Below are 19573 nucleotides of genomic sequence, written 5' to 3'. Positions count from 1 at the left end.
TATCCAAGAAAACTATACTAGAAAAATAAGCAAATTATCCAGATTAGACAAAAAAATTTTTTTATTACACAATACATGCACTTCTACATAAAAATGTGGCAAATTCACTAAAAACTTAATAATTAAGTTAACATAAGTATAAGACAAACATAAGTTCTTTACACTAAAATATTTTAAATGATGAAATAAAATATTTTAGTAATGAAATAAATTGAAGAAAAACTGAATAGATTGAGAGCCAGTCAATGTTTTGGGATAACAATATTCAGTATTTAGATAAAAATAACAAAAACATTTACAGATTCAATTCAAATTCCCAACTACCTTTTAAAATAGAAACTGACAAGCTCTTTATAAAATATTAATGTCCTAAGAAAATCAAATATACACAACAAAATTTGAAAAATAATTCAATGGCTTATACTAAACCATTCTTACTACAATGTTACAGTAAATAAATAGTATAGTGCTATTGTGAAGATAAATCTGGCCAGGCACAGTGGTTCATGCTTGTAGTCCCAGCACTTTGGGAGGCCAAGGCGGGTAAATCACCTGAGGTCAGGAGTTCAAGAACAGCCTGGCCAACATGGTGAAACCTCTTCTCTACTAAAATGACAAAAAATTAGCTGGGCATGGTGGCAAACACCTATAATCCCAGTTACTCAGGAGGCTAAGGCAGGAGAATTGCTTGAACCTGGGAGGCAGAGGCTGGAGTGAGCTGAGATCATGCCACTGCACTCCAGCCTAGGCAACACAGCAAAACTCCATCTCATAAAAAAATTTTTAAAAAATAAAAAAAGATAAATCTAAGTACACGAGTAGAATAAAACTGAAGGTCCATTAATAATCATATTAATTTCGTAAGCTTATTTTGTCAAAGATGCCAAGACATTTCAATAGGAAATAGATATTTTTGGTGACTGGCAAGATGGCTGAATAGGAAAAGCTCCAGTCTGCAGCTCCCAGTAAGAGCAACGCAGAAGGCAGCTGCTTTCTGCATTTTTAACTAAGTTATCTGGCTCATCTCGTTGGGACTGGTTAGACAGTGGATACAGCCCACAGAGTGTGAGTCAAAGCAGGGTGGGGTATCACCTCACCCAGGAAGTGCAAGGGGTTGGGGAACTCCCTCCCCTAGCCAAGGGAAGCCCTGAGGAACTGTGCTGTGAGGAATGGTGCACTCCAGCCCAGATAGCACACTTTTCCCACAGTCTTCACAACCCTCAGACCAGGAGAATCCCTCTAGTGCCTATACCCCCAGGGCCCTGGGTTTCAAGAACAAAACTGGGTGGCCATTTGGGAAGACACTGAGCTCGCTGCAGGAGTATTTTTTCATCCCCCAGTGGCACCTGGAACACCAGCGAGACAGAACCGTTTATTCCCCTGGAAAGGGGGCTGAAGCCAGGAAGCTGAGTGATCTATCTCAGAGGATCCCACCCCCACAAAATCCAGGAAGCTAAGATCCACTGGCTTGAAATTCTCTCTGCCAGCACAGCAGTCTGAAGTCAACCTGGGATGCTCAAGCTTGGTGGGGGGAGGGGTGTCGGTCATTACTGAGACTTGAGTAGGCAGGCGGTTTTCTCCTCACAGTGTAAGCTGCCAGTAAGTTCTAACTGGGTGGAGGCCACTACAGCTTGGTAAAGCTGCTGTAGCCAGACTGCCTCTCTAGATTCCTCCTTTCTGGGCAGGGCATCTCTGAAAAAAAGGCAGCAGCCCCAGTCAGGGGCTTATAGGTCAACCTCCCATCTCCCTGGGACGGAGCACCTAGGGGAAGGGGAGGCTGTGGGAGCAACTTTAGCAGACTTAAACGTGCCTGTTTGCTGGCTCTGAAGAGAGCAGCTTATCTCCCACCACAGCACTCGAGCTCTCCTTAAGTGATTCTCTGACTTCCATACCTCCTGACTGGGAGACACCTCCCAGTAAAGGTCAACGGACACCTCACACAGGAGATCTCTGGCTGGCATCTGGCAGGTGCCCCTCTGGGAAGAAGCTTCCAGAGGAAGGAACAGGCAGCAATTTTTGCTGTTCTGCAGCCTGTGCTGGTGACGCAGGCAAACAGGGTCTAAAGTGGATCTCCAGTAAACTCCAGCAGACCTGCAGCAGAGGGGCCTGTTAGAAGGAAAACAAACAGAAAGGAATAGTATCAACATCAACCAAAAGAACATCCACACAGAAACTCCATGCAAAGCTCACCAACGTCAAAGACCAAAGAAAACTAAATCCACGAAGATGAGGAAAAACAGCGTAAAAAGGCTGAAAATTCCAAAAACCAGAACAACTCTTCTCCTCCAAAAAAACCTCGCCAGCAAGGGAACAAAACTGGATGGAGAATGAGCTTGACAGAATGGCAGAAGGCTTCAGAAGGTGTGTAATAACAAACTCCTCTGAGCTAAAGGAGGATGTTCTAACCCAATGCAAGGAAGCTTAGAACTTTGAAAAAAAAGGTTAGAATAATTGCTAACTAGAATAAACAGTTTAGAGACAAACATAAATGAATCCATCTTGCTCGGAGCTCCAATCACTCCGAGCTCTATCTTACGCCAAGCACCTTTTTCTCTGAGCTCCATCTGCTCCAACCTAAACCTTGATAAGGACTCCACCTTGATCAGAGCTCTAACTACTGCGAGCTCCATCTGCTCTGAGCTCCATCTTGCTCATAGCTCCATCTGATCTGAGCTCCATGTTGCTCGGAGCTCCATGTGATCCGCCACATCTTGCTCCAAGCACCATCTGCTCCGAGCATCATCTACTCCAAGTTAAATCTTGACCGGAGCGCCATATTGCTTGGAGCTCCATCTGCTCTGAGTTCTATCTCGGTCGAAGTGCCATCACACTAAGAGCTCCATCTGCTCCAAACTGCATTTCGCTCAGAGCTCCATCTGCTCCGAGTTCCATCTCATTCAGAGCTCTATCTTGCTCAAAGTTTCATCTGCTTATGAGCTCCATCTGGCTTGTAGCTCCATCTGCTCAGAGCTCCAACCGCTCTGAGCTCCCTCATACTCCAGGCAACATCTGCTTCAACCTCTCTCTTTGAGCTCCATCTGCTCTGAGCTCCACTTCACTCGGAGCTCAAATAACTGCAAGCTCCACATGCTCCAAGCTCCATCTTGCTCAGAGCACCATCTTCTTAGAGCTCCAACTGCTCCAAGTTCCATCTTGCTCAGAGCTCTATCTACTCCAAGTGCTATATCTTGCTAAGAGGTCCAATCACTTCGAGCTCTGTCTTGCCTTTAACACCATCTTCAAAGTTCTCCATCTTGCTTGGAGCTCCATCTGCTCTAAGCTCCCTCTTGCTGAGTAGCATCTGCTCGGAGCTCTGTCTTGCTCTGAGCAACATCTGCTCCGAGCTCTATCTTGCTCAGACCTCCATCTGCTCTGAGCTCCATCTTGCTTGAAGGTCTAATCCCTCTGAGCTGCATCTTGCTCTGCGCACCATCTTCTCAGAGCACCGTCTGCTCGGAGCTCTGTCTACTCAGAGGTCCATTTGATCCAAGCTCCATCTTGCTCAGAACTCCTATCATTCCAACCTCCATCCTGCTCTGAGCACCATCTACTCCCAGCTCCATCTTGCTTGAAGTTCCAATCAAGCAAGAGCTCCATCTTGCCCTGAGCACCATCTGCTCAGAGATCCATCTTCTTTGGAGCTCCAATCACCTTGAGCTCCATTTTGCTCTGAGCTCCATGTTACTGTGAGCAACATCTTCTCCAAGCTTCATCTTGCTCAGAGCTCCATCTGCTCTGAGCTGCAGCTTGCTCAGAGCTCCAATCACTCTGAGCTCCATCTTGCCCTGGGCACCATCTGCTCAGAGATCCATCTTCTTTGGAGCTCCAATAACTTTGAGCTCCATTTTGCCCTGAGCACCAGCTGCATGGAGGTACATCTTGCTCTGAGGACCACCTGGTCAGAGAACCATCTTCTTCGGAGCTCCAATCACTTTGAGCTCCATTTTGCCCTGAGCGGCAGCTGCATGAAGCTCCATCTTGCTCTGAGGACCAACTGCTCAGAGGTCCATCTCACTGTGAGCAACATCTCTGAGTTCCATCTTGCTTGGAGATCCATCTGCTCTGAGTTCCAGCTTGCTAAGAGCTCCAATCACTCTGAGGTCCATCTTGCTCTGAGCACCATCTGCTCGGAGCTCCGTTTTATTCTAAGCAACATCTTTTCTGAGCTCCATCTGCTCGGAGCTCCAGCTTGCTCAGAGCTCCATCTTACTCTCTAAGCAACATCTTTTCTGAGCTCCATCTGCCCTGAGTACCATCTGCTTGGAGCTCCATCTTTAAGCAGTATCTTTTCTGAGGTCCAGTTTGCTCAGAGCTCCAATCACTCTGAGCTCCATCTTCCTCTGATCACCATCTGCTTGGAGTTCCATCTTACTCTCTAAGCAACATCTTTTTCGAGCTCCATCTGCTCTGAGCTCCAGCTTGCTTGGAGCTCCAATCACTCTGAGCTCCATCTTGCTCTGAGCACCATCTGCTCGGAGCTCCATCTTACTCTCTAAGCAACATCTTTTCGAAGCTCCATCTTTTCAGAACTCCAATCGCCCCAAGCTCCATCTTGCTCTGAGCTCCATCTTACACCAAGCAACATCTGCTCCAAGCTCCATCTTGCTTGGAGGTACTTCTTGCTCAAAGCTCTATCTCCTCCTAGCTCCATCTTGCTCAGAGCTCCAATCACTCCAAGCTCTATCATGCTCTCAGCACCATCTGCACAGGGCTTCATCTTTCTTGGAATTCTAATCATTCTATGCTCCATCTTGCTGTGAGCACCATCTGCTTGGAGCTCCATCTTGGTCTGAGTACCATCTGCTTGGATCTCCATCTTACTGTGAGCAACACCTTCTGTGAGCTCCATCTGTTCCAACCTCCAATCACTCTGACAGGCTCCATCTTGCTAGAAGCACCATATGCTCAGAGCTCATCTTACTTTGAGCACCATCTACTCCGAGCTTCATCTTGCTCAGAGCTCCATCTACTCTGAGCTTCATCCTGCTCGGAGCTCCATCTACTCTGAGCTCCATCTTGCTCTGGGCATAATCTGCTCAGAGCTCCATCTGTTCTGAGCTCCATCTTGCTCATAGTTCTAATCACTCTGAGCTCCAGTTTGCTCTGAGCACCATCTGCTCTAAGCCCCGTTTGCTCGGAGTTCCATTTGCTCCAAGCTCCGACTTGCTCAGCGCTCCAAGTACTCTGACCTCCATCTTGCTCTGAGCACCATCTGCTCAAACCTACTTTTTGGAGCTCCAGTCACTGAGCTCCATCTTGCTCTGAGCACCATCTGCTTTGAGCTCCATCTTCTCTGAGCTCCATCTTGCTAAGAGCTCCAATCACTTGGAGCTCCATTTTGCTCTGAGCGCCATCTACTCGGTGTTACATCTTGTTCTAGGCACCATCTGCTTGGAGCTCCATCTGACTGTTAGCAACATCTTCTCTGAGCTCCACCTTACTGAAAGCTCCATCTGCTCCGAGCTCTAGCTTGCTTGGAGTTCCAATCACTCTGAGCTCTCTCCTGCTCTGAGTACCATCTGCTTGGAACTCCGTCTTACCCTGAGCAATATCTGCTATGAGTTCCATGTTGCTCAAAGCTCCATCTTCTCCAAGATCCATCTTGCTCAGAGCTTTAATAATTCAGGTACATCCTGTGAGCACCATCTGCTCTGCGCTATATCTAAAATCAAGCAATATCTGCACCAAAGTCCCATCTTGCTTAGAGCTCCTTATTGCTCAGCTTTCCATCTGCTCTGAGGACCACCTTGTTCAGAGATCCATCTTGCTCAGAGCTCCAACTGCTCAAAGCAATGTTCAGAGTTCCAGTGAGTCCAAGCTTTATCTTGCTCTGAGCTCCATCTTACACAGAGAAACATCGGCTCCAAGCTCCACCTTGCTTGGAGCTCCTTCTTGTCTGAACTCTGTCTTCTCTGAGTTCCAATGACCCCATGCTCCATCTTGCTTTGAACTCTATCTGCTCAGAGCTCCATCTGCACCAAGCTCCATTTTGCTTGGACCTCCAATCACTCTAACCTCCATCTCGCTCTGAGCATCATCTGCTCTGAGCTCCACCTTGCTCGGAGCTCCAGTGACTCTGAGCTCCATCTTGCTCTGAGCACCATCTGCTCTGAGCTCCATATTGCTCTGAGACCATATGCATGGAGCTCCATCTTACTCTGACAACATCTGCTCCGAGCTTCATATTGCTCAGAGCTCCATCTCTCCTCTGGAGCTCCATCTGCTCTGAGCTCCATCATGCTTGGAGCTCATCTTGCTCAGAGGTCCATCTTGCTGTGAGCACCATCTGCTCCATGTGTTTACTGCAGCACTATTCACAATAGGAAAGACATGGAACCAATCTATATGTCCATCAGTGATAGACTGGAAAAAGAAAATGTGCTACATATACACCATTGAATACTATGCAGCCATAAAAAGGTATAAGATCAAGTCCTCTGCAGAGACATGGATGAAGCTGGAAGCCATGACCCTCAGCAAACTAACACAGGAACAGAAAATCAAACACTGCATATTCTCACTCATAAGTGGGAGCTGAACAATAAGAACACATTTTAATACTATTACATCCTCTGAAGATGGTCTCTATTTCTCTTAACAAAGGATATTTATACTTTGTAATTTTTTTCTCTCTCTAAAGGATCGTGGCTTCTCCAGTCTGTGCCATTTTAGGGTACAGGCTGACTAACTCATCTTGAAATGACCCACTCCATGTCCACACATGGTTGGTCCCTCCTATAAACTGTTTGTTACCACCTGTGGGTACATTTGAGGAGAGGTGACCTCACAGAGTACTGCACTAGGAAAATCACCAACTGAAAGAATTGCTGAAACAATGTGTGTGTCTGGTTATTTCAAAGAATAAATATAAGTCAGTTGAAGGTGATAAAGTCGGTAACATCTTGAGGTGATAAAATGTCCGTAACATCTTAGATGACCAAGACTAATCCTGTGGGGCCCAAGAACGTATTACAATATGGATTATCCCAGCAAAAGTATCACCCATCAGACAACAGCAAAAGACGCTCAGGCTCAAATGTTAAATGTCCTCTCTTGTTGTGTGAAAGCACACAACCAATAGGAGGCAAAAACATCAGGGAGACAAAGGTTTTGCTGCATATCTGTGGGCTTGTCTCCAGTGAGATACTCAGAGCCTACATGTCCTCTGTTACCACTGCTGCTTTTATTGTACAGCACATTTCCATATATGTTTAATTCTATTTTTTGAATTCTATACTTCATTGTTCTCTCAGTCATGAATCAACATCTCACTTTCAATTTCCAAGTATTTACAATACATGAAAATAAAAGTTATTTTATTTTTTATTTTTTGAGATGGAGTCTCCCTCTGTCACCCAGGCTGGAGCGCAGCAGCACAACGTCAGTTCACTGCAAGCTAGGCCTCCCAGGTTCACGCCATTCTCCTGCCTCAGCATCCCGAGTAGCTGAGACTACAGGCACCCGCCACCATGCCTGGCTAATTTTTTGTATTTTTAGTAGAGATGGGGTTTCACCGTGTTAGCCAGGATGGTCTCGATCTGACCTCGTGATCTAGGCTTGCTTTGGCCTCCCAAAGTGCTGGGATTACAGGCATGAGCCACCGCACCTGGCCCGAAAAGTTATTTTTTATATTCAGACTTTCATGGATAGTTTTATTTATTCTTCTTTACAACAAATTTTCTAATCTCCAGAGCACAATCAGATAGTAGCTATATTGCAGTAAAGCTCAATTTATCAACTGATTAAACAATCATTGACCTCTTCATACTGTTAAGTATACTTTCCTAAAATTGTGGTTTATTTTTTATTTGTACAAATCCATTTAATATTTTATACATTTTTACAGCAATTCTAATTTGGTTAAATTTTTAAAATATACTATGCTGTAGAATCCTGACAATGTCTTTTTACATCTATGAATGCCATTTTACACATGGCATTCTCATCAACTCTATGAATGTGCTTAATAGTATTAGTGGATTCCCTAATGCTGAACCTCACTTGCCCTCCTGCCACAAAAGATGTCTGGTCATGCTACAATATCCTAATGTGTTGATACAATGGCTTCTAATATTTATAAGTTGTACTTTTACATCCATATGTCCTATTTGTCTGTGGTATTCTGCGTATCTCAATCCAGTTAATGATCTTATATCACCCTTATATATCCTTCCAAACTTTTGGGGGTAATGTTTAACTGCTTTATAACTCTTACACAGTTTAAGTGACATTTGTTTACTTTTTTTTTTTTTTTTTTTGAGATGGAGTCTCGCTCTGTCCCCCAGGCTGGAGTTCAACGGCATGATCTCGGCTCACTGCAACCTCCGCCTCTGGGATTGAAGCTATTCTCCTGCCTCAGTCTCCCAAGTAGCTGGGATTACAGGTGCACACCACCACGCCTGGCTAATTTTTGTATTTTTAGTAGAGACGAGGTATCACCACGTGGACCAGGCTGGTCTCAAGCTCTGGACCTCAGGTGATCTGCCTGCCTCGGCCTCCCAAAGTGCCAGGATTACAGGCATGAGCCATCGTGCCTGGCCTACTGAAACTTTTTATACTGGAACTTACTTGTGTATTAGAGTGCTCTTTTGACAAATACCTCTCTGATGTCTATTATTTCATTAATGTTTACCCCTGTTGAGATACAGATTCTAGACTGATGAACCACCCGACTGGTAATGTGTTCGTAATATTGTTAATCACAGTAAAAGTAGGTATTCTTTTAGAAAATCAAGGTTGAAAGCTTAAACACACACATACAAAGAAAACAAAATAAAACTTAACACTGATCCTCTCCATCCATTAATGGCATAAACACAGAAAGACAACCAAACAGACTAAATGAGAAAGCCAGATAATCAGACCAAAATTACATAGAGTAAACACATTTTTTAGAAACACACCAAAGGCACCCAGGTTGAGAAACTTGGATAGTCACATGCAAAGAACTAAAGTAAGACCCTTACGTTGCACAAGACACAAACGTCAACACAAAATAAACTGAACACCTAAGTCTAATCCTGAAACCAAAAAAAAACTCCTAGGAAAAAACATAGAGTGAGTGTCTATTTTGGGGAAACCTGAATCTGTGCACACCAGTTGCAAAAAGAAAAAATTAAGGAGAATGTAACAATAAACAATACGACAGCTTCACCATCTCTCTTATTTCCCAATGGGACACAGAAATCACTGCTAACAAAAGCAAATATAAACATGTTAGACAAAGGACAACTTTAAAATTCCTAAACAAGGAGAAAACAATGAATCCAAAGAAAAGGCATCCTGCAGATTGGGATAAAATTACGGAAAATCATGTATCTGAAAGGAACTGTTATCTAACATACACAAGAAACTAAAGGTACTAAGTGGGCAAAAAGATAAAACAACTAAAAACTATATTTATCCAAACAATCTGCTACTGGAATAAAAATATAAAGGCTTCCCAATGGACAGAATGAGGGAGTCCCATATGCCACCCAAATGTATATACAGGGAACACATTTTTCAAAATAACAAAAAATGGCACAATGGGAAAAGGAAAGTCTGTTCAATAAATGATTTTGAGCAAACTGGATAACCACATGAAAAACAGTGAAATAGGACAAAAGTCAATGTAAATTACACTGAAAACCTAAACTAAATCTTGAAAGCACTTACTTCTCTTAGGAAAACACAAGGTGAGTGTATACTTTAGAAGACTAATCTATGCACACAAGTTGCAAAATGTAAAATATAAAAATAAAAAGAAAAGAAAAATTAGAAGAAAAAAACCCATAGACAATGCCATGGTTTGGCAATCTTTTTCACTGTTTTTAATTGCACACACAAGTCACCACTAATATATAAACATGTGGGACTACGGAAAACATTGGCTCTTATGTAGTGAAAAGGAAACAATGAACCAGAAGAGAAAGCATCTCACAGATTGGAAGAAAACTAGGGAAAATCCTATCTTTGAAAGGGGTCATTATAAAACGTGTAAGAAACTAATAGTACCATGTGAGGGAAAAACAAAAACAGAAACAAAAACAAATACCCAAGTTAAGTCTGGGCAAATGACCTGAATAGACATATCTGAAAAGTAGATGTAAAATTGACTCACAGGTAAAAGAAAAGTTTCTCTCAAGCTCTAATCCTCACAAGAATGTCAAGGAAAACCACACGGAGATACCACTTCCATCCACATAGAATGAATGTTACCGAAAACAAAAAATAAATAAATAAATAAAAGTTTGAAAAGGAAACCACCAGTATAGACTTGCAGAAACTCTTCTCATACACTATTGGTGGGAATGTCTACTTGTACACAGACTAGGCAAAACAGCTGGAAGCTCCTCAAAAAAAGTAAAAACGCCATTTCATCTAGCCACCCACCACTGGCTGTACATTTACAGCCAATGAAATTCCTACGTGGAAGAGACACCCGCCTTGCCCTCTATTGTAGTACTCATAATAGCCAAGATAGGAAATACACCTACCTTTTCATCCGTTGATGAAGGGATGAGGAAACTGCAATGTTCATCCAGAACGGAATATTCTTCAACCATAGAAATGGGTGAAATCTAGTGATTTGCAGCCATGTGGAAAAACCTGGGGGACGTTATGTTAAATGAAATGAGCCAGGCAGAGAAAGGCGTATACTGCATGATCTCACACATGTAGAATCTAAAACACACGCATGTGGAATCTAAAACGACCTCATAGAAGTACAAAGTTCAACAGTGGTTACCAGAGGCTGGGGAGAAGAGGGGGCCTGGGCAGGGATTGGTAATGGGTACAAAGTTACACTTAGAAAACTGAGATCAATCCGGCCCTTCTCTTCTATAGCAGGGTGACTAGGGTTAATACTGCAGCGAATTTTCCAAATAGCTGGAAAGGATGCTGAATATCCTCTCCACAGACAAGTAATACTTAGAGGACTTCATAAACGCTAAATATTGTGATTTGATCAATATGCTAGGTGTACCTATATCAAAATGGCTCCTGCACCCTCTAGTTATATACATACACTCTAGGGTGATTTCTTTAAAAAAAAAGATGCCAATGATGCTAAAATTCACATGGAACCATGAAACATCCTGAATTTCTAAAACAATCCTGGAAATACAAAGCACATGGGATGCATCACTGTCCTCCATTTCAAAATATATTGAAAAGCTAGTTATCTAAACAATAGATGACTGGCATTAAGTAAGAAACCCAAACCAATAGACAGAATAAGGGAGCTCAATCACAAACCCAAATTCCTAGGTAGTGTACACATTTTGTAAAAGAACACCAAAAAACACAATGAAGAAAGCGGAATCTGTTTAATAGTTTTGAAAATTGGATATTGCTATGTAAAATAATAAAATAGGACCCCTATTGTGTAAAAGCCACAACAATCAATTCAAATGAATTAGAAACTCATACACAAAACTTGAAAGCATCAAGCTCCTCCAATGAGAGGACATACGGTGTGGGTATATTTAGGTCAGCATGGACCTGTGTTCACAGTATGCCAAAACAAAACAAAAAATACAGGGGGAAAATGCATGGGTGATGGATTAGTTTGGTCATAATTTGATTTTCTTCATCAGTCACCTACATCACAGGGAACCAAGAAAACAGACACATGTGGGACTCCTCACACTCTAGAGTTTGTGCCCAAGCAGATAAAAAAAAAAGAAAACCAAGGAAAAAGTAAAAAATTATCCTGAAGTTTACAAGAAAGGTTTCAGCAAACACACATCTGAAAAAAGATTGTCTTCAAAATGTCTAAGCAACTAACATTACTTACTAGCAAAAACACAAAAGAGAAACTAATAACCAAACAAAATGGGGCAAAATAACCTGAATAGACATTTCTGCAAAGAAGACACAACATTGAAAACAAGTTTTTACAACTTGGATAACATCACAAATGATGAGAAAGATGTAAATCAAAACAGAACACATATCATCTCACTATAATTCAAATGGATGTTACCAAAGCGATAAAATATATTAAAAGAGACATAAATGCTGGTGTAAATTTCCAGAAAGGAACTCATTTGATAAGAATGTTAATTAGTGTGCATACTACAGAAACCAGTGGGAGGTTCCTCCAAAAATTAAACCTACAACTACCACTTCAGTGGTAGTTCTAACAATTCAACTACTAGAATTCACTAATAATTCTACTACTAAGTACACTTTCAGTGCAAAAGAAATCAGTCCATGCAAGAGATATCTGCCATCCTATGTGGACTGCAGCACTATTCACAATTGCCAAGATAAAGGACAAACTTACCTATCCATCCACAGATGAAGGGATAAAGTAACTGTGGTGGATGTACATGAATAGAATATTCTTCAACCAGAAAAACAGAATGAAATTTCATCATTTGGAGCCACACTGTTGAACCTGGAGGACATCATGGTAAATGACCTAAGCCAGGGAGAGAAAGAAAAACTTTGCCACATCTCACTCACGTAGAATCCAAAATAAAAGGCTTTATTGCATAGATCTAGAGAGCACAATAGTGGTTACCAGATGTTGGGAGGAAGAGGGGGCATGGGCAGGGATCAGAAATAGGTGCAAAGTTACACTTAGATGAACGAGTTGTTCCTCTCTGTTCCACAGTACAGTGACTAGAGGTTAACACAACATTATACCTTTTTCACAAAATCTGGAAAAAAGGATTCCAAATGTTTTCACCACAAAGAAATTAACAACTGTTTGTGATAATACAGACTCTTGCAAATGCAAGATTCCAAATTGTTTTCACCACAAAGAAATGAACAACTGTTTGTGATAATAGAGACTCTAAATATCCTGATTTTACCATTCCTCTGTGTCTGCATTAACCAAAACGCCCCATTCTAACTTCCCCCATTGTATAACTTTACTATGTGGCCAACCTTTTGAAAAATATGTAAATATGCAAGGCTAAAATTCATATGGACCACAAAACACCCTGAATTTCCAAAGCAATCCTGAGAAATCCAAAGTACATCAGTTGTGTCACACTTCCCGATTTTAAATTTCATTGAAAAGCTAAGGACCCCTTTAACACACAGAGCAGTGGAACAGATTAGAGGACCCCGACATAAACCTGCACCCCTAATAGCATCTGATCTTCAAGAAAATCCACAAAAATAAGCTTTGGAGAAAGGATTCCCTCCTCTCAATAGATGGCGCTGGGATAAATGTCTAGCCAGTTGCAGAAGAAAAACTGGCGGGCCCCTGTGTCTCATAGTGTGCAGAAATTAACTCAAGATGAATGAAATATGTAAATGCAAGACCTCAAACTATGAAAAGCCTGTAAGAAAACCTAGGAAATACCCTTCTTCACAGAGGATTTGGCAGAGCATGGATATGCCTAAGTCCCCAAAAGCAAGTGCAACTAAAACAATTATTGACAAGTAGGACCTAATATACAAATGAGCTGCTGCACAGCAGAAGAAATTACCAACAGAGTAAACAGATAGCCTACACAACGGGAGAAAATGTTCCCACATATGCACCTGATGAAGTCTATTATCGAGAATCTACCTCAAATATGTTAAGCAAATAAATCAGCAAAACAAAAACTCATTGAAGAAAAAGGGCAAGGGGCATGAAAACATGCATCTCAAAAGAAGGTTTACAGCTACCAACGGACAGGACAACATTTCTCTACCTCAGTAATCATCAGAAAAATGCAAAGCAAAAGGTCCATGAGATAGCATTTTACATTTGTCAGAATGAAAATTATGACACAGTCCACAAGAATGAATGACGGCGAGGCAGAGGAGGAGAGGGATGCTCGTCTGCTGTTGGTGGAAATGCAAACCAGTTCAGACACCATAGAAAGCAATGTGGGGATTTCTCCCCACATCACTAATCCTCACAAAAATGTCCATGAAAACCACACCAAGATTCTGTCTCATTCCTCTCAGAATGAATACTATCAAAAACAAACAAAACAAAATTTTTGAAGGTGACAGCCAGTGTAAATTTACAGAAGGGTAACCTCTTACACACTATTGGTGGGTTTGTAAATTAGTATATACACTATGAAAAAACAGCTAGGGGTTCCGGAAAAAATTCACAGTAGAACTACCATGTCAGCTTGCAGCCCCCACCACTGGTTCCACATTTGAAGCAGTTGAAATCCCTAGGTTGAAGAGAACTATCTGCCTTCCCGTGGGTACTAAAGCATTTGTAGCTGTGACCAAGGTACAGAACCAACCTACCTGTCCGTACACAGCTGCAGGGATGAAGAAACTGCTGTACAGATGCACCATGAAATATGTTTCAGCCACAAAGCTTTGGGAAATCCTGCCATCTGCAGCCACATAAAGAAATCTGGAGAACATCAGGTCTAAAAAATGAGCCTGGTAGAGAAAGTCCCATGCCATGTGATTGCAGGCATGTAGACTGAAAAAAGTTTTATCTCCTAGAAGTAGAAAGTTGAATAGAGTTACCAGAGGCTGCCGGGGAGGTGGAGGGGGTCTGGGAAGGAATCAGTAATGGGTAAAAACTTACTCTCAGAAAAGAGTAATCAATTCTGGTTTTCCATTCCACAGCAGGGTGACTAGCCTTAACACAAATGTATCATATGTTTCAAAGTAGCTAGAAGGAAAGATTCTGAATATTGTTACCACTCAAAAAATATTAACTATATGAGGTATAGAGATGTTAAATAACCTGATTTTATCATTACTCAACATATACATGTATCAAAATCTTCCTTGTACTCTCTAATTATATACATTTAGTATATGGCAAATAGTGTTTTAAGAAATATAAGAAACAATGCCAAAATTTATGCGGAAATGTGAAACACCCTGAATTTCCAAAGCTATCCTGAGAAATACAAACCATACAGGATGCATCACATTCCCTGAGTTCTAATTAAATGAAAATCCCTAGTTAACCAACCCATATGTCACTGGCATACACAGAGAAACACAGACCAATAAGCAAAATGAGGACACTCAATAATAAATTTATATAGAGTGAACAAATAACAAATTTATATAGAGTGAACACATTTTTCAAAACACCACCAAAATGACACAATGGAAAAGGTTTCAAAAACTAGATATCCTTATGCAAAAGAATAACACAAGACTCTTACGGTACTAAACACACAATAATCAACTCAAAAGGATTAAAGATTATACACAAAACTTGCAACCATAAAGTTACTATAAAGACAACCTCAAGTGTGCATATACTTAGGGATGTGCATATACTTGGATGTACGCTCACTTTTTGCTCATGTATGCAAAAAGTAACAAAAATACAAGGGAAAAAAATAATTGACAATGGACTGCTTTGGTGATTTTGTTTTTCCTTGATTAGTAAACAACAGCACAGCAAACCAAGAAATTATACACATTTGGGACCACATCAAACCGAAGAGTTTGGGCCCAACAAAGGAAACAATGAACACAATGAAAAAGTATACTAAAAATTATAAGAAAAGTTTGGGCAAACATACAGTGAATAAGTGGTTATTTTTGAAAAGGTACAAGCCAGTAATACTACCAGCTAGCAGAAAAAAAAAAAAGAAAAACAGAAAAATAACCAGACCAAAATGGGGCAAATAACCTGAGGAGCTATTTATGCAAAGAAGACAGGAAACTGACCCAATGTTTACAAAAACGTGGTTAACATTACTACTCATGGAAAAAATGTAGATCAAAACCACACTCTGATCTCATCTCACTCCAACTAGAATGAATATTACAAAAAGATAAAAATATTTAAAAAGATAATTCCTGTTACAAATTTCCAGAAAGTGGAACTGTTTGTGGAAATGTAAATTAGTATTAACACTATAAAAAACAGTTGGGGGTCCTGCAAATAATAGAAAAAAAAAGAAATAACATACCATCTAGCACTACAGAATACACATTCAACCCACCTGTTCATTCACAGGTAAAGGGATCAAGAAACTCTCATATACATACACTAGAGAATATTATTTGGCCATCAAAATAATGAAACAGTGTCATTTAGAGCAACCCAGAAGAACCTGGAAAACATTATGTTAAATGTAATGAGTTATGCCTAGAAAGACAAACACTGCAGGATACGACTCATGTGAAATCTTAAGATGTTTATCTTAAAGAAGTAGAAAGCACAATATTGGTTACCAGGGTCTGGGAGATAGAGGCGGAATGGGGAAGGATTGGTTAAGGAAACAGAGTTATCCTAACTTTAAAGGAATAAATCTGAGTGTTCTCCTCCTCAGCCTGGTGACTGGAGTTAACAAGATTACAATTTTTTAAAGAGCAAGAAGGTAGAATTTTGAATGTTCTCTCCACAAAAAAAAAAAAAAAAAAAAAAAATACCTAGATGAGGGAATAGACATCCTAAGTACTCTGATTTGATCATTACCCAATCTACATGTATGAAAATGTACCCCTAATTATGGACCTTTATGTTGCAAAACAATGTTAAAAGAAATAAATAGATATTGCTAAAAATCACAGGGAACCACAAAAGTAATGAATATCTAAAGGAATCCTGAGAAATACAATCAAAGCGAGGACCCACAATGCTTGATATCAAATTACACTGCCAAGGTGTAGTTATGCAGCAGATATATGGTACTTGCATAAAAACAAATACCTACAACTATGGACAAAAACAAGGAGGACAAAAACATGACCAACACAAATATGGACATAGTCAAAGGACTTTGATAAAGAACATCACAATGTGGAAGGCAGAGTCTGGTCAATGAATACCTTTAAGAAAAATGATATCCGGATGTAGCAGCGAGAAATAGGACTCTTATTTTACACAATGTATGAAAATCACCTCCCTCAAATTGAAGGCCATAAATCACAAAATGTTTTTAACTAACACACAGGTTGAGCATATATTTTGGGTCACTCGAATCTCTGCTCACCTTTGCAAAGAGGAAAAGTAATACCCTGGAAGAAAAACCTCATTGACAATTAAATGCTTTGTCACTGATACATATTTTCTTATATGGGTGACCAAAATTACATGCATGAAATGCAAAAATAAACATATGGGACTACATCAACCTGAAAAGTTTCTACACAGCAAAGAAAACTACTTTCCAAATAAAAAAGCATCCTATAGATTAGGCAAAAACTTCAGGCAATCAGGTAATTCATGAAGAGTTGTCATCTAATGTGTACACACAAAAAAAACACTACAAAGTAGCAAAATAATCCAATCTAATATGTCGCAAAGAACCTGGACAATTCTGCGCAGACATAAAATCTAACAACAGATAAGAGATAAGGTCCTCAAAATTAACTATTCATTAGAAAACTGTAATTCAAAACCACACGCAGATAATCTCACACTTATTGAATACTCCTAGAAATTTTTTTCAAAATAGGAGGGGCCGGGAGCGGTGGCTCACACCTGTAATCCTAGCACTTTGCGAGGCTGAGGCGGGAGGATCACCCGAGGTCAGGAGTTTGAGACAGCCTGACCAATATAGTGAAACCCGTCTTTACTACAAATACAAAAATTAGCCAGGCATGGTGGTGGGCGCCTGTAGTTCCAATTACTTCAGAGGCTAAGGCAGGAGAATTGCTTGAAACTGAGAGGCAAAGGTTGCAGTGAGCCGAGATGGCGCCACTGCACTCTACCTGAGAGACAGAGCGAGACTCCATCTCAAAAAAAAAAAAAAGGAATGTGTGTGTGCTTTTCGAAAAAGGGGAACTCACACACACACTGTAGGTGGAAATGAAAACTAGGATACACACCATGGAAAACCGCTAAATAGCTAGAGACTCCTCAAAGAATTGAGACTACAGCTGTCCCTTGCTCTAACAAGGTCTCTTTCTAACGGTCCTGAGGCATCAAAAATAACCCTAGACCCCAGCTCAGAGCCCCGTGGGGCTCACAGGGACCCAGGTCCCGCGCTTCACCGCCGGCTCTGGGCCAGGGCGCTCCTGTACACCGAACGCGGGTCGGACAGGGGCATAGACTTCCTGACCGGGATGTAGACGTTGCCGCGGCCAGGGTCCCACAACCGGCCCCACGCAAACAACTCGGGCCCAGATGCCTACCAAGAAGTCAGAGCCCGAAAGCAGGGAGCGGCCAGGAAGGTGCAGGGAGGCCAGGAGGGTTCCCCGTGGGGTCCATGCCCCCGCCACTTACCTCCAAGACCTCCCTCTTCCTCCGCCGTCACATGGAAACCACCACCGCTTCTCCGAAGCTCGCTCTGACCCAGCAACTAAGGCTGTTGGGACCGCGCAGGAAGCGCAGTCTCGGCTTCCGTATGGGAATGCAGGCTGGCGGCGTCCCTCGCGCCAGGCTGAAGCACCACCCCTTCTTAAAGGGGCCGCGGCTCGGATTGGCCAGAAGCAGCTTGGACGAAAGGCGCCGGGTCTCTCATCCTCCCTGGCTCTAGGGCCCTGGAGGTCGCAGGAACCTCCCTAGGACCCCAGCCCCGAGATCGGCTCCCTAGCGCCTGGGACCTGCCCCTGCCCTCCTCTGGACCTCAGCTTCGCCATCAGCAAAGGAAGCGGCCTGACCGGAGCTCTGGGGTCCCTCAAACTCGGCGCCTCAGGATCCAGGATGGGCTCCCTTGACCCTCTGCTGAGGGGGCCCAGAGAACTACGGAAAGCTGGGAGCTGGAGGGACAGTACCGAGGGCAGCAGGGCCTCCCCAGCCTCACTGTCCCCATCCATCCTGTGGGAGCCCGGGGGCCTCGGTAGGGCCCAGACAACCGCGGTCTCACTGCGGCTGCCTGGGTCACCGGGCTCCCCAGAAGGCAGGCAGGGACCCTGGGGTACGGTGCCACCTCAGCTTCCCTCTGCGTCAGCGCCCGCGAGGGGCCCTGCGAACTCCAGACTCGCCCCTTCCCAGAGAAGGGGACCCGCATTGGTCTCTGTGACGCCCACGGGAGGGGCCGTGCTGACCTCTCCCAGGGAACTGAGGGCGAGGCAGGGGGAATCCCGGCCACCTCTTGAAGCTCGCTGTGCCCCCCAACCCCAGAGAGCACGCAGGAGCAAAGGAAAGGAAAGAGAGCCCATACATTTTCAATCTTTCATTTCCTTGTTTTCTTTTTTCTTCCCCCTCACCTGCAAAAGGAAAGACAGTGTAGCTTCGTCGCCTGTGCATCATCCATTCCCCGGGGCCGTGTTGCAGATCCAGCCCTCTGGTTGCCTCAAGGGGCCTGGGCACTCTACGGCCTGCATGCAGCCCGAGGCCTGCCCAGGTGAGGTATACGGCTGCCACAGCGCTGAGGTCGAGCCTGGCTGGGGCGCACAGGCCGCTGCGGGTGCTGGCTGCGTGGCTCCTGGGAGGTGGAACAAGAGGGTGCACCAGACCCTGGCTGCAGAGCTCTTGGTGCCGTGCCCGGTGCCCTCCATCCACTGCCTCCGGGCAGCGCTCCAGAGCCCCCTTCCAGCCGGGGAAGAAGTCTATCACTTCGTCCGTCATTCGTTGGAAAAAATCAAAAGCACATCATAATCCCTGGAACAATCACTGAAAAACACATCAGAAATAGAGCAAAATAATAAAATAGGATTGTAAATGCCACACTGAAATAAGTTTATTTTAAAAATGGTAGTCAATGGAAAAACAGGATCAGAAGACAGGAGAGAGGAAAAACAAATAAGT

At 42.7% G+C, this 19573-nt stretch overlaps 1 protein-coding gene across 5 annotated transcripts in view; it reads right to left on the bottom strand.

Annotated features, from left to right (window-relative positions):
• Positions 1 to 686: 686 nt before the first annotated feature.
• Positions 687 to 19573, bottom strand: part of LOC115900399 — a 36350-nt gene continuing 17463 nt past the window's right edge. Inside the window, exons 1-6 of one of the 5 annotated variants that reach the window (XM_030941050.1) lie at positions 18107 to 18245; positions 14200 to 14402; positions 12272 to 12409; positions 10479 to 10590; positions 1811 to 2106; positions 687 to 1692 (exon numbers count right to left, since the gene is read on the bottom strand). In XM_030941050.1, the coding sequence (XP_030796910.1) occupies positions 1625 to 1692; positions 1811 to 2106; positions 10479 to 10590; positions 12272 to 12365 (570 nt within the window). In that variant the 5' untranslated portion in view covers positions 12366 to 12409; positions 14200 to 14402; positions 18107 to 18245 and the 3' untranslated portion in view covers positions 687 to 1624. Of the gene's footprint in view, positions 2107 to 10478; positions 10591 to 12271; positions 12410 to 14199; positions 14403 to 18106; positions 18246 to 19032; positions 19486 to 19573 lie in introns of those variants that run through there. The other 4 variants (XM_030941047.1, XM_030941048.1, XM_030941049.1 and 1 more) reach the window with 4 other exon arrangements.

The sequence above is a fragment of the Rhinopithecus roxellana genome, chromosome 11 (assembly GCF_007565055.1).
Source record: "Rhinopithecus roxellana isolate Shanxi Qingling chromosome 11, ASM756505v1, whole genome shotgun sequence".
NCBI classification, from domain to species: Eukaryota; Metazoa; Chordata; class Mammalia; order Primates; family Cercopithecidae; genus Rhinopithecus; species Rhinopithecus roxellana.
This window is presented reverse-complemented; position numbering and strand designations above follow the sequence as displayed.